At 39.7% G+C, this 15,645-nt stretch overlaps 1 protein-coding gene across 5 annotated transcripts in view; it reads left to right on the forward strand.

Annotated features, from left to right (window-relative positions):
• The window catches only part of PPP2R3A (protein phosphatase 2 regulatory subunit B''alpha), a 203,204-nt gene that overhangs the window by 67,687 nt on the left and 119,872 nt on the right, over positions 1 to 15,645 (forward strand). For 4 of the 5 annotated variants that reach the window (XM_021069482.1, XM_021069485.1, XM_021069483.1 and 1 more), the window contains 2 exons: positions 4,880 to 5,146; positions 12,018 to 12,121. In XM_021069482.1, coding sequence (XP_020925141.1) covers positions 4,880 to 5,146; positions 12,018 to 12,121 — 371 coding nt within the window. Of the gene's footprint in view, positions 1 to 218; positions 699 to 4,879; positions 5,147 to 12,017; positions 12,122 to 15,645 lie in introns of those variants that run through there. The other variant, XM_021069486.1, reaches the window with a different exon arrangement.

Consider the following 15,645-nt stretch of genomic DNA (forward strand, 5'->3'; position numbering starts at 1 on the left):
TGGTAGTTTCAAATTTGAAATGCAGCACACTCCTTTTTAATAAAATATTAAGTAGCAAAATCAAAAACATTCCACATGTTCTCTCTCTTCTGGCTTGAAGAGAAACTGTTTTGTATGGACTGACACCTCACATACTCCAAGTTGAAGAAGTTAGCATTATCTGAGAAGTCACTATGTTTAGGTCCAGCTGTAATGTTTCTAACTTTGGTGCTCAGAGTAGTGGGTGCTTCCTTTCCCAGAAGGCTGTGTATTCTCCACATGGGCAGGTCAGTTTGACATAAAACTACCTACGAGGAGCAACAGGCCCATTGCAGCCAGTGTTTCTTACTTGAAAATTATGAGCAGGTCTTGGAAGCCAGAGGCTGTATTTGGGAACCAGCTGCATGTCAGTACAAGCATGGATTGTGGTCCCTGGAGGCTGGGAGAGCACAATGCTTGAACTTAATTTCTTTGGGAGATAAGAAGAAAAAAATACCTTTCTGCCTGACGAGATTGACAACTTACTAAATCTGACCATCTTCAGAAGTGTGCTGGACAGTTGCTAAGTAAACATCCACTTTTCAAAGATGATGATCAAGGAAACCTCTCTACGAAGGGACCCGGATTTAAGGGGAGAGTTAGCTTTCCTGGCAAGGGGCTGTGATTTTGTTCTCCCGTCACGGTTTAAGAAGCGGCTGAAGTCATTTCAGCAGGCACAGGTTTGAAACTTGGGTGTTTTCTTTTAAAATATTTTTATTACTAATAAAACCACCCAGTGAACTAACTTACAAATAATTTTACAGCTCACTTGATATTAGATCAAGGAATTAATCTGTGTCCTCTATTCAGCTATTTCCAGAAAGCTATTTGTAGAGAGATTCCAACAGGTTTAAAAATAGACCTTCTGGACCTGAAGTACAGTACTCACATTTTTCTGTTGTAGAGAGGAAATGCAGTATTAGAAACAATAAATACAACTTAAATATTTTACAGTTTAGCATTTTTCATAGAAATATTTTTGAGAACTAGAACTTCTGTGTTAAAAGCCTTGTTTTGCACTTTGAATCAATAGACTAAATTTGCATTAACATACATACATCTGTAATTAATCTATTTAAAAAGAATATTGATACTGACGGTCTTTTTTTTTTGAAAGATTTTTACTCATAGGCAGTTGTATGTGTGTGGTATGCTGTGTATAGGTAACGAAGGATGGCAGTTACTTCTGGTTGTGAAACAATGTCTTCCCTCAGCTATAAGACTGAGACATTTCTGCCTGCAGAGGCTACTTTCAGGGACCATGCTTACTTGCTTACAACCATATAGCCAGTGTTTCATCAAACAAGATGCCTAACATAGAATAAGATACAAATCAAGGGCTGTATCAATGATGGACATCTAGAATCTAGCAAGAAACCATAGCTTTGTAGTTATTCTGACCTAGAATAATTTCAGATACTTGAGTGAACCATATGTAATTGCTTTTTTAAAAATAGGCAAAAAATTGTCAAATATTGGAAATGCTACAGTAACTTAATAGCATAAGGGTACTATACAAAATGAATATCTAAATGATACTGTCTTTATACGGAAAGATTATAATGAAGAATTGAGATACTCTACCCAGCTAATTCTCTTTTAATGCTGTTCCTAGATTTGAAAGATGTAGTTTTATTCAAAGTGAGCAGTTGCTAAAACTTGCTGATAAATCTGACAAATTTTACATTACTGTGTTTTATTCTGTAATGTTTGTAAAGGGTCAGTTTTATTCAACTACTTTAAGGTTTAAACTGTTTGTCTTCTATTGAACTGAATGGAAAATAAAGTGATACACTGGGAAGTTCAAAATGAATGTATTATTTTTATTTTCCTTTTAAATATGGAATTAAACAATGAGTTAATGAATACTTGCCAGTTAGTAAACTGCTCCATGTTAAAACGCACACTGAAGAAAGCAGAACAGACTATTGTATAATCGAATATTTTCCCATTTGAATTAAAACTTTGACAGAATAGCCAAGGTTTGTTCTGAATGTCACTTATTTCTGTCAAAGCAAAAGTGTAGAGTTAACACTGAAGGCCTTGCTCTAAACCTTCCCCAGTAGCTAGTGTTCACTAGACTATTGAGTTTCATCCCGACTGGCACCAGTGGTCTTAATTCTATGGTTATAACTGCCCTGGATGTCACACCATGGGAAACATTTTGGGGAAACAAAAGAATTTTGATAATTATAATACTTGTAGTCTCACAAATCTCAACATAGAATACTAAGAAATGACACTAATACAAATAACCTAAGTAAAGCCCATGAAGAATTATATGCCTTATTTTAGAAATTTAAGAAGTTTCTACTGCTTTTGACTCCTAGGACTGTGTACTATATATTTGCAGATTTACCATTAAGGCAGAGAGAAATGTTTATTTAGGTTATCAATTTGTCAAATCAGAAGTAGTTTGTAGGAGTTCCCATCAAGGCTCAGCAGAAATGAATCTGACTGGTATCCATGAGGATGCAGGTTCAATCCATGGCCTTGCTTAGTTGGTTAAGGATTCAACATTGCCATGAGCTGTGATGTAGGTTGCAGATGTGGCTTGGATCTGGTGTTGCTGTGTCTGTGGTATAGACTGGCAGATGTAGCTCCAGTTGGACCTCTAGCCTGGGAACTTCCATATGCTTCAGGTGCTGCCCTAAAAGACAAAAAAAAAACTAGTTTGTAAACTTCAAATTACTTTACAAATGTAAATGTTTATTTTATTTATTACTGAATCTGAAGGACCATGCCAAGTTATATTTAATCTTTTGAGCACCCTATCCTTTGGCCTTTATTTAATGAAATGACATTTCATTTCATTAAATAAAGACATATCTACCTAGCATGGTTTGAACCTTTTACCTATGTTACATCTTGTAATTTCCTTTAATCCTCATAATTACCTTCTAAGAAGTAGGGGTTATAATCTGTTACATTACTGAAATTCTGAAAGGTCAAGTAACTTTCTGGAGGATGCAGAGCTAGTAAGTCATCAGTGTTTTCTGTTAAGTTTTTCATACGTCATTGGCATCACTTCCCTCTGCCATTTCTGCCTTGATTGTTGCTTTATATGGGTGACATTCTGATACCACAGCAAAGGCTTGGTGTGACCAACTGCCTTCATAACCCCAGTAGTATTCACATATGACCAAAATCCACTGTGTATTAATGTCAGGTATTAACATGAGAAATGGGCCATGTTTAACAAAAGTAGGACATTAAACCATATTTGTTACATATTTATGTGAATGAAGCCTATCTTCCTATAATACTCATGCTTTTCAAAGTAGCTAAGATTTTTTACCCTGAATTGAAAGATCATGCTTTAAGTCCACATGTCAAAAGGAAATATGATATTCAGATCCACTTCTTACTGACAAATCATTGCTAAAACTTTAGGAACAGTATTAGGATAACTTAAGGAAAAAGAATATTTTGTGTTCACAGTGAATTTAAAATAAATAATATTTTGTGTTCATAGTGAATTTAAAATAAAATCAACTAGTCAACATAAGGTATGTCCATCTTTCATACCTTATGTGGCATCTAACAGTGTCATGCTGTGAGCCTTGATAGATAATTTGGTCAAAATTAAGAGTAGAAATTAGGAGTTCCCGTCGTGGCACAGTGGTTAACGAATCCAGCTAGGAACCATGAGGTTGCGGGTTCAGTCCCTGCCCTTGCTCAGTGGGTTAACGATCTGGCGTTGCCGTGAGCTGTGGTGTAGGTTGCAGATGCGGCTCGGATCCCGTGTTGCTGTGGCTCTGGCGTATGCCGGCGACTACAGCTCTGATTCGACCCCTAGCCTGGAAACCTCCATATGCCGCGGGAGCGGCCCAAGAAATAGCAAAAAGACAAAAAAAAAAAAAAAAAAGAGTAGAAATTAAAACTCAGAAAATCTTAATGGAATCTTTTTTTGCTTTTTCTGCTAGGAATCTCAGAACTAAGTTTAGTCTCCACTGGTAAAATAAACTTCTACCTGAGTGTTAGTGTACCTACCCTCACCTTTCCCTAAATCACGAATAATTTTAATCTCACCATTGCCTCCACCTTTTTGTCCTGTCCTTTCTTATGCCTCTTTATGGTACACCACATCAAATCCTTTTTGGAGAAAGGAATGATATAAACTATTAATGAATTAATAAACTGTAAAGAAAGTCTGGCCATGATGAAATTAATGACCGTGATCCTTCCCTACTAGAGTGTACCAAAAATGAGAGATAAGTGTATCTCAGAAAAAATGGCATGCCCCTAGGGGCAGGTAAATCAGCCTGTAGACATTTCAAAACTAAAATGCTTTAATTTTCTTAACAAAGACTTTTTCTGCATCAGGGGCTGGACAATGATTCTGCCTAGATAAGGTCAACATAAGGAAGAAGGTAGAAGGACATTCCCCACACACACAATACATTTTAGATATACATATTTAAAAAGAGCTAACTCTATCTGTCTATTGAAGGAGTGGTAAGAAACACACAGAAAGACCAAGAACAGTCTTCAAGAAGAATTTACTGATCTGTTTCCAACAGACCGAGAATTCATCTTGAGATATTTAATATGTCAACTGATAGTGCTCTTAAATGTCTGACACATAACAGTGGAAAAATGTACTGTAGGATTTTCTAAGCACAAACCTATATAAACTCAAATATTGACAGATAATTAATGTACTGATTTATTTTTGGTGTAGATAAGCATTCCCTCAGAGCATGCTTACCCCCCTCTAGAGTAGAGTAAGCTCTTGATCTGCACTCCTTCAAATTGCAGTTTCTTGTATTTAAACCCAACTTCCTATTACTGGTGAGGGCTTTCAAGAAATATATACTGTTTAGGATTTTTGTGTCTCATACTCATATTTTCCTTCCAGATTCAGAATAAGCCAGAAAAGAAACCTGGAACACCACTTCCACCTCCAGCCACCTTTCCAAGTAGTCCTCGACCTCTCTCCCCTGTTCCTCATGTGAATAATGTTGTGAATGCAGCATTATCCATAAACATTCCACGGTTCTACTTTCCTGAAGGACTCCCTGATGCCTGCAGTAATCACGAACAGACTCTAAGCAGAATTGAATCTGCTTTCATGGAGATTGAAGATCAGAAAGCAGACATTTTTGAAATGGGAAAAATTGCAAAGGTAATATAATTACTAAATGACATATGATCTCCCTTTCTCTAGCAATCCCAGTGTCCTTCCTTACTCTGTGGTTTTAAGCATGTGTAGGGTTTTTTTTTCCATTTTGAAAAGATTTATTTGATACTTATATATTAACTGTGGTTCCTCTCCATGAAACTCTTAAGTTTGAAAAAAAAAAAAATAAACCTTATCGGTCTCCCAGATCGACCTCCCATTTGATTTAGGAACTTCAGTCATGACATCACTGACATGTAAATTCATTATCTGCTTGAATGCTTTCAGTAACAGGAAACTCACTACCTTGCCAAGCAACCTGTTCCATCATTAAGTAGTCTTACTTGTTAGAAAAATTTCCCTTGTGTTGAATACAAATCTCTTTTTTGTTCTCGTTCATTGATCATAACTCGTTTCCCTGAAGCCAAGCAACGAACCATTAGGGCAGCTGAACACTGTAATTCTTCTCAGAAATAAATGGATTTGCCACTAGGAAGCAAGTCTTTGATACTTTCCAATATATATCCAACCGCTTCTAATCTAATATTGTAGCCCCTAATGCTAGGCCTACTGTAACATCTTCAGTACTGGATTCTATGCCACCAGCCTCCTCCTAGAACAGTTAATACTGAGCATAACCATCAGTTTATCTTTGATCATGTCATTCCCCAGTTCAGCAATATTCAAGGATTCCTACTATCAGTAGGAGTGCTTTGTTTTGTTTGGGTTTTATTTTTATCATGCACGTATGTTGAAGAGTCAGATAATACCTCAGGATTTGGTAGTGGTCTCAAGCTGTGCTGCAAGAGACAGAAGGGTTTAATAAGGACTGCATGTGGATGAGTAGACACCAAGTGGAAGTTCCAAAGACCCCATGTACTCTTCCACTGGGAACGGTTCCTTGGCTTTCAAGAATAACATTCAAAATTTTGAAAACAGGAGTTCCTGCTATGATAAAATAGGATCAGCAGCATCTCTGGAGCACTGGGTCGCAGGTTTGATACCCAGAGTGGCACAGTGGGTTAAAGATCTGGCGTTGCCACAGGCAGCTGCAGCTCAGATCTGAACCCTGGTCTGGGAACCCCATATGCCTCAGGGCAGCCAGAAAAGAGAAGGAAAAAAAAAATTGAAAACTACTGCTTTGGAGGATAAAGCCCAAACTATTGTTCCTTGCCTGTGCCTGACCCCCACCTGCCCTCCCATTGGCTCACCTCTGCATGTGGGCTCTCATGGCTGTCCTCTCCAAAATGGTCTTCCACTCTGCCACCCCCATGCCACCCATCTTCAAAGCCCAGCTTCTATCATGTCCCTTCCTAGTTATGCCCTGTCCTCTTTCCTACTTCCAACCTCAGAACATTTGTTACTTGTGTTGAATGATTTGTAACTAGAGTGATTATAAGGGAAATGAAAGAATTCTTTTTTTAATTCTTCTTTTCTTCACACCCCCACATCTTAGAACTTACTTATTGACCCCTTAGATGTTTCTAGTGAAAAACAGTTTCATTCCTGAAATAAGAGCTCACCTGTTTCCACTCTGTTGTACACATGAGGAAACTGAAATCCCACAAACACGTACGTGAAGTCACAGAGTTTGTCCATGTCAGGAGACACGTCCTCTGACTCCTGCGTCATGCTGTTCCTACATCGTTATCTCCCTTGAACGTATGCTGACATACCATCAGCTCATTTCCAAGCTATATCCACCCAAGTACGTGATAAGTTCTTTCAGGGCATTGGCATTTTCTTACCCAAAGCTTTGAGAGATGGCTATTTTATGAATCAAGGTGGCAAATTATCTGAACGGGCTGGAGTGATGAATCTAAATCCAAAAGAGAGAATTTAGTGAGGATGAATGAAGTCTGTATTTGGAGGTAACATGTTAATCACATAAATGCCAAATGGGGTCTATCTAACATGGTAGCACAACTTGTGTGAGAGAGACAGGAGGTTTCACGGACTGCTTCGGGCAGGCAGAGCAAGGAGAAACAGTGCAGATCGAGGGGCGTGGTGGTTCGCTGGGACTCTGCTGGGCTCCCAATCCTGGAGAGCCAATCCAAGGATTAGAGACCTGCAGCCTGCTGTCTTGAAGGTCTCTGGATCCACTTTCCTCCTCTTTCCTTTCCCAGCCCCTGACTGAGGACCCTTTCTGCCTCCCTGCCCTGCTCTGTGGTTCATTGGCCCACTAATACTTCATAGTGAACCAACAGTGAGAGAGAGCAGAGAGCAAGGCCTGCCCAGGGTCACGGAAAGTGCAGGCAAGAGTGTTGTCAAGTCAGGGAAGGGGATTGCCTGCTAGGGAGTCAGAGCAAATAAGGACTTTCCTATTTGCAGACAGTGAGAATCAGTCTGTAGGTGGCATCAGGAAAAACTGCCAGTATTGAAGCTGACAACATGAAAACTATTTTGGTTAGCCATAGTAACAGTCATTCATTTACATGACAATTTACTGTTTATACCAAATCATCATGTGGCACATTGGCCAGTGTACACATACATGTCTTGATTAACTTGTTTGAACTGTACATGATTATAGCCCTAAATTCACATTCAAGGGTGCCAAGCATTTATGTTCATTGCTCCTAGACTTAAACCTTTTTTTTTTTTTTTAGCGCCGTACCCATGGCATATGGAAGTTCCAGGCTAGGGGTCTAATTGGAGCTGCAGCTGTCGGCCTATGCCACAGCCACAGCCACACAGGATCTAAGCCATGTCTGCGACGTACACTGCAACTCATGGCAATACCGATCCTTAACCCAGTGAGCGAGGCCAGGGATCGAACCTATACTCTCATGGAAACTAGTCAGATTCGTTTCCACTGAGCCATGACGGGAACTCCATTGCTTCTAGACTTAAATTGTCAGCTCAAGGTGAACTGCTCATACCTTTAAAAATTGTGTGAATAACAACCTCAGAAGATATCATGAGTGTATGGGGTTTGTATTATTTTCGATTACGGTATCATCTCATGTTATTGGATTTTGCCTCTTAATTCTTAAAATCATTTATTTAAAAAAAATCATTCAATCATGTCTTCCGTTTAGCTTATCCCATGCAGTAAGTGCTTACTCACTAAACCAGCCTTACTTCCATTCTTTGCTCTGTAGATGGGTCCTCACCCCTCTGCAGGTGATGACTCTGTGCCTGCAGCACTCGCCCCCGAGTGCTTGTGTTCTCATGGCAGGCTGGCTACAAGAAAAGGAGAAGATAACCTCCAAGGGACAGCCAGGGAGGAGGTGGTCAGAGCAATGAGGAATGTTTTTATGGATTCTTGTAGTTAGGAAAGCTATTGGGAAGGCCAGCCTGAGTGTGCAGACTAAGTGATGCCAAAATGTAGTTGTAGAGACTGGGATCTGTTTTTTAAGTGCAAAGCAAACTCCATGTTTATGAAATCTTCATCCGTTGAAGTTTATCTCATTCATCTTCAACCTCAAACAGCCTTGGAGAGATTAATGCCCATTTCTGATTAAATTCTCAGTATGTAATTTATACTTTTTCCCACAGTCTTAAGTGTGATGGAAAAGAAATGAGTGGAGAATGAATCTAAGAGGGACAAAAGCAGCATAGGAACAGAAATCGAGGAACAGCAAGAAAGTATTTGTCACCACTGAGTTTTAGCCTCTAACAGAAAGTGAAGGGAAAAGAATGAAACTGTCTTCTGAACCATCCAAAGCCCCTCAGCACCTCTCATTGACTGACATTGCACCATCTTGACCCATCGTGCTTGTGGCATATAAAATAGCCTCTCTGTACCTTTATTTCTTCATCTGCAGAATGGGATAAAAATACCTGCCTTCTTTTAAATGGAATCAGATCAGGACCAAATAAAATAACAAACGTGATGAGATATTTTAAAATGATAAAGAACATTACAAATAATGGGCAGTCATCTTTTCCTGTGTATCATAGACAAGCTTGCTTTCAAGTTCTTTGCTAGGTCAGATTATAGGTGTTAATCAAGTTTTCTTTGCTCCAGAAACTTTAACTGCCATACTTTGACTCTTGCCTCCTCCTCTAAGTTTCCTAAACCCACTTTCAGCACGTCGGGTACCTCCTCATTTGTCATCCATTCTTTTCCTTTGTTAAAAGTCTTGACACATGCTTGTTCTCTCTTTTGTTATAAAACCCTCTGTTCTGTTGCCCTCAGATTAATATCATTTACTTTTTTAGGGGAGTTCTTATTAATCTCCTGACTCCCTTTACCTTTTTTTTTTTTTTTTTAATCTTTTCAGGGCCACACACATAGCATACAAAGGTTCCCAGGCTAGAATTCGAATCGGAGCTGTAGCTGCTGACCTACACCACAGCCACAGCATGCCAGATCCAAGCCGCATCTGCAGCCTACACCACAGCTCATGGCAACGCTGGATCCTTAACCCACTGAATAAGGCCAGGCATTGAACCTTCGTCCTCATGGATGCTAGTCAGATTTGTTTCCGCTGAGCCACAATGGGAACTCCCTGACTCCCTTTACCTTAATTCTTTGTTTTTAAGCAGATACAAGCCAGCCATAATTTTTTTTAAATGGTCAAAATATATCTGCAGCCCTTGCAATCCACTGCTCTCCCTGTTTTTTCCTTTAGCATTTTCTCCAAGAACCTGATACCTTCAGGCTGCCCAATTCTTGGCCACGCAGGGTGCCCCACTTTAAAAAAAAAGAGGTCGGCTATTAACCATCTAGTTCAAGACATACCTGTTCTATACCTTACCTCTTATGATTTTGCCTTTGGGTCATAATAAATTTTTAAATTTTTTTTTTTTAGAGCCTCACCTGTGGCATATGGAAGTTCCCAGGCTAGGGGTCCAATTGGAACTACAGCTGTCGGCCTACACCACAGCCATAGCAACACCAGATCCAAGTCATGTCTGTGATCTATACCACAGCTCACAGCAATGCCAGATCCTTAACCTTCTAAGCGGGGCCAGGGATCAAACCAGCATCCTCATGGATACTGGTGGGATTCATTTCTGCTGAGCCACAAGGGGAATTCCTAAATTTGTAAATGTTAATCCCAGTGATTTGCTACTCTTTAGGAGCTGGCACGCACACATTTTAACAGGAGTCTTCTGGATTAAAGACCATAATCCAAGGAAGTGAAAGTTGTTTAATAGTGGGTGAAGCCTCATGGGAGGTGGTTAAGTGCACAGTCCCTGCAAGTTTTGTAGCTAAGCTGGTGACCACTTCCTAGGGTTGAGCCAGAAGATTCCTGATCCCTTCCACTTCTGAAAACTCCATAGTAACTCTAATGGTGGGAGCTTCAACACTTTGACAAGCCAGTTCCCATCTCTCCCTGTGTTTTCTCTCTTTGTTTGTAGCTCTGTACCCCCACCTCCATAATACAGTCTCTTCTTTCAACTTTCCCAGCAGTTGCCAATAGCCTTTTCTTGGCAAACCCCCATTCTACATGGAAGGAAAGATTGGGATTGGGGGAAATGGATTTGACAGTTACCACCCAAAGTATATTAATTGTGAGCTTTGTACCTTGGCAATCATAATTTACACAATAAACAAAATCCATTTGGTTGCTAAGCAACACCTTTCCCTCATTCTTGACCTCAGTGGAGGTATTTGACCTCTGGACTTAAGAAATCTTAAATTCCACCCTGCTTGCAGAACATGCTTTAGTGGCTCTGGCAGGAGCAGTCTCTTATTTCTGCCCTGTACTTCCCTCCCTTGGTTTGAACCTCGCCATCTGTATCCTCCTCTCTGACATGAACCTGGCAGCCTCTGGCATTCTCTCAGAATAACTAATTTCAGACAAAGTACTAGTCAGGCTTCTGTGGGGACCCCCATGCACCAAGGCAACACGAGGAGCAGCTTCATCTGAACCTAATGTGGATTCACAGTCCACCACCAGAGGAGCTTCCCTTTGTAGAATAAGACTCAACAGACCCCCATCTAATATGAATAATAAGAATATCTTTTGTTATTGCCACACCCTTGGCATATGGGTATACCTGGGCCAGGGACTGAATCTGAACCACAACTGCTACTTATACAGCTGTGGCAATACCAGATCCTTAACCTACTGCACCAAGCTGGAAATCAAACCCACATCTCTGCAGTGACCAAAGCCACTGTAGTCAGATTCTTAACCCACTGCACCACTGAGGGAACTCCAAGAATATTTTTATCCAATAACAAGATATGACTCTTTGAAGAGTCAGATTTTGGAATGTATTTTATGTGTATATACAAAGTTGAGAACATTTTGGAGATAATTTTTCTGCTAATATTTAGATATTATTATTACTTAGAAGGAAACATTTTCTGTCTAGGAAGAAAAACAGTCATTTTGGCAAGAACTCTTATAAGAGTACAAGAATAATCTTTCTTGGGAGTTCCTGTCGTGGTGCAGTGGTTAACAAACCCAGCTAGTAAACATGAGGTTGAGGGTTCGAACCCTGGCCTCGCTCAGTGGGTTAAGGATCCGGCATTGCCATGAGCTGTGGTGTAGGTCGCAGATGTGGCTCAGATCCCGTGTTGCTGTGGCTGTGGTGTAGGCCGGCAGCTGTAGCTCTGATTCGACCCCTAGCCTGAGAACCTCCATATGCCATGGGTGTGGCCCTAAAAAACAAAACTAAACGAGTGGTTGCTTTAAATGTCATGATAGGGGAAAGAAACAAGACTATAAATGAACTCAAAGAAAAGGTAAATGGATTTTCATTTTCTTCGGTAAACATGTCATTCTCTTATTTTGTTTCCCCTGCCTCGCTGAATCTACCCTAGCTGATATTTCTGCCTCTGTCCCAGTTTTGCTCTTTCAAGGGCCCTTCTGTCCAGTGTGGCATGAAGGGTAAAAGCCACAAAGGCCCTTTCTTGGCCACGTCACCCCTTCCCTGCCCCTTGGCTTACACTGCATTTGTGTTTTATTTGCAGGTCTGTGGCTGCCCTCTGTATTGGAAAGCCCCCATGTTCAGGGCCGCAGGGGGAGAGAGGACAGGATTTGTGTCAGCACAGTCATTCATCGCCATGTGGAGAAAGTAAGTATGGGAGCAGTTACTCAGGGGCTGGTCCTCATGACATGCCTTATAAAGGTCACTTATTTCACTCATTTGTTCATTTTCCCTTTACCCTTTGTCCAACAAGTACAACTCAGTGATTCACAACCTTGTATGCCCACATACAAATTCTTTCCTTAAACCTTTGTCCTGCATGTCTCTAATCAGTAAAACAGACTTTCAGAAATACCTCTTTAATAACTATTTGGTAGTTTCTTAGTTGCACTTGTTAACAATTTGAGTCTTAGAATTTGTCTCTTGTAGCAGTGACATAAATGCTCCTTTAAGGGGAGCAGACCACACGTGTCACATGAAAAATAAAGCTTCCATTCTTATATGATCCAATTTAGAATTGTATCTAGTTGATTTATTAAAAATAACTGAATTCTAATAGATTTTAGTCATTACTTTTTGAAAGTTCCAAATAAGGAACAAATTGTATGTTTATCAAGATATTCCTGGATTTTAACATCTTGACAAGGTTTCTTGAATTCATATCCAACATTTTCTCTATTTTCTCTTTTCCTCTCATCTTGCTTCTTTAGAAGTTGTTTCTTGATATATTTATGCAATTTAAGAGAATGTTATAACTTGTCCCTTCTACCTCTTTTAACTGATCAACCTCCTTTTCATATGTTCTTCTCAAAGTCTTTTCTGAGCTAGATATCCTTTCTGATGAACTAACTATGGGGAAATGCTATTCACCTTTATCGCTATCGCATCATCATCATTATTATTTAAAATCAGTATAATAGTGGCAAAATTAAGCTTACAGATTCCTTCTAATCCTTTAAGGCTTTCTAAAAGCCTTTAATAGCAGAATGCTTGAGAACATAATAGGTGGTTAATAAGTGTATTCTTATTTTTTTAAATCTTATCTGCAAGTTGAGTTCACCAGGTTCTTCTTGGATTACAATAGAACTAAAGTGATCAGGGTATATAAGACTGCCAGTTAATGGGTTTCTTTTAAAGAACTGCACCAAAGCTGAAAGTTACAAATACTTCATGTTTTCCAGGTGAATTTTAGTTATTTTGTTACAGGAACTTGTAAATTTTCCAAATACCAAGTACTAAAATGGCCTTAGGGACTTCCCTGGTGGCACAGTAGGTTAAGGATCCAGCCTTTTCACTGCTGTAACACAGGTTTGATCCCTGACCTGGGAACTTCTATGTCCTGCAGGCACAGCCAAAAATAAAATAAAATAAAAAATAAATAAAATGGTCTTGGGAGAATCACTCCTCATATACCAGTGAAATGACCCTCCCAAGTTGGTGCTGTGGTCACCACTCCACCTCTCTTATAGCAAATAGGAAATAGCTGGATAAAAATATAAAAAATGTAGTTTTTTTAATGTGTGGTTAAGCAGTCATAAAAATAAGAGAATTCTTTGGATCCTAGAATTAACAAAAAGCACTAATTAGTCAGGTACAAACCAGTAAAGGGATTAGCATTTGCCATTCTGGCTGTTCTGGCAGCCTAGAACCTGGGGGAAGAAAATAGAGCCAAACACGTGAATAAGCGTGGTCGGCTTGGGTTCACTCTCCTTTCCCCACCAGTAAAGCTAAGACTTCAGCTGGGTGATCTGCTTGTCTATTATTAATTATTATTGTTGGAGTTCCCACTGTGGTACACTGGGTTAAGGATCTGGCATTGTCTCTGAGGTGGCGCAGGTTCAATCCCTGCCTGGTGCAGTGGGTTAAGGACTGACATTGCTACAGCTGTGGTGGAGATCACAGCTGCAGCTCGGATTCTATCCCCAAACTGGGAATTTCCATATGCCACAGGTACAGCTGGAAAAGAAATATATATATATTATTATTGTTATTTTAAATGAATATGTAAAGGTAGCAGAATTGAAGAACATGGAATATGTAGATGTTCTATCTTTCATTCAGCTAGCTTCTCTGCCAGGCCCTGAAAAGGCCTCAGATGGAGTGTGAACCAGGGGCGGAAAGAATAGGGACACTGCACAGCTCTTGTCAGGGACATCTTCGGCCATTGAGTTCAGCATCGTAGGTAAAAACCATCTAACAGTCTGGGAAAGCAGCAAGAAGTGAGTTATGATTATTTAAGCGAAAGCTTTGAACAAGCTGGGAGAGGGGGAAAAAAAAGGAAATAGTTGTAAACGATTAGAGTCAAAGAAAAGAACTGAAAAGGAAATAGCTATAAATGATTAGAGTCAAAGAAAAGAACTGTAACTACTTAGATTCTGAGTTATTTTGAATATGCTAGGACCTGTTTTTTTGTGAGCCTGAGGCTGTCTATAGCAAAGGACAACTTAGTGATCAACTTGTTACCTGCAATTAACTGCATAATATTAAAGAAAGTGATAGTCAGCTTAAAAATCTTAAGACTTTATGTCACTGAGATAGGGTGGACATTTATGTTGGTGGATAGAGCAGCAGCAGCACCCACAACAGCTGTATTCCTTTATTGAGATGAATCATTTTCATTTTATAGCTAAGGAAAAGAGATTTTTTGCAAAAGGCAAAAGTAGAAAAAAGATATGAAGCAGAAGTCATTTTCAGTTACTGCTGGAAACTGCTTATGAAGTTATGTAGCATGAGCAACTGTCCCAATCTTTTTTCATTAAAAAAAATTCTGTGAATTGTTAAGTGTAATGTATCTGAAAGCTTCCTCTTCTGGCCAGATACTGTAATGATTGGAGTGCCCTCTAGTGGGAGATCCTCTCAGAGCACTTAAAAATGCCTTTTAAAAATGAGGATGCTTTAAAGGCGACCCAAGTTATGGCTATTTTGGAAGACTAAGCAACCACACATGGTGGTTTGAGTTAACACACTGACCTTGAAGAAGACATGTGTTTATTTTTGTAATTTTTTATGTATTTTACCCTTTGCATAAAGTGACTTGGGTCCAAGTATAAGTATATTAAAACTTTGAAGTACAAAAACATAACTGGAAGCTAATGACAGAATTAAAACATATGGGCATATACATACACATGCTGACTTTCTCCAATAATAGGCTCTATATAATCTTGGGGGATAAGTCCAATACAAAAGTCACAGCATAACAGGAAATAACCTGCCTCCTCTCCCAGTGTTCCTGGGGTGGAGGCTTCTGAGCCCTCCTCCAAGTAGTTTGAGCATGAACACCTTAACAAACTCTTGTTCCCCTGCCTCTGCTACCCTCCCTTCCTTGCTCTGCTGCCTGTTTTATATCTTACATCTGTTTTCTCTTACAATCAAGACATTTTGAGGGGAAAGGCATTCCTCCACCACTTTTCTGCTTGAGTTTCTAGACTACCAGCTTGTAACAGAGCTCCTCTCAGAGTCAGTAATATTGCTCCTGCTTTTTTATGCTTTACTTTCTCTTACCTTTTCATGTCAGCATGTCGTTTGTCCATTAACAAAACAGTATTTTTTTGGCCACACCCATGATATACAGAAGTTCCCAGGCCAGGGATCAAACCTGCACCACAGCAGGTTCCTTAACTGGGTCCTTAACCCACTGGGCCACCAGGGAACTCAACAATATTTTGTCT

This window comes from Sus scrofa, chromosome 13 (assembly GCF_000003025.6).
Source record: "Sus scrofa isolate TJ Tabasco breed Duroc chromosome 13, Sscrofa11.1, whole genome shotgun sequence".
Taxonomy (NCBI): Eukaryota; Metazoa; Chordata; class Mammalia; order Artiodactyla; family Suidae; genus Sus; species Sus scrofa.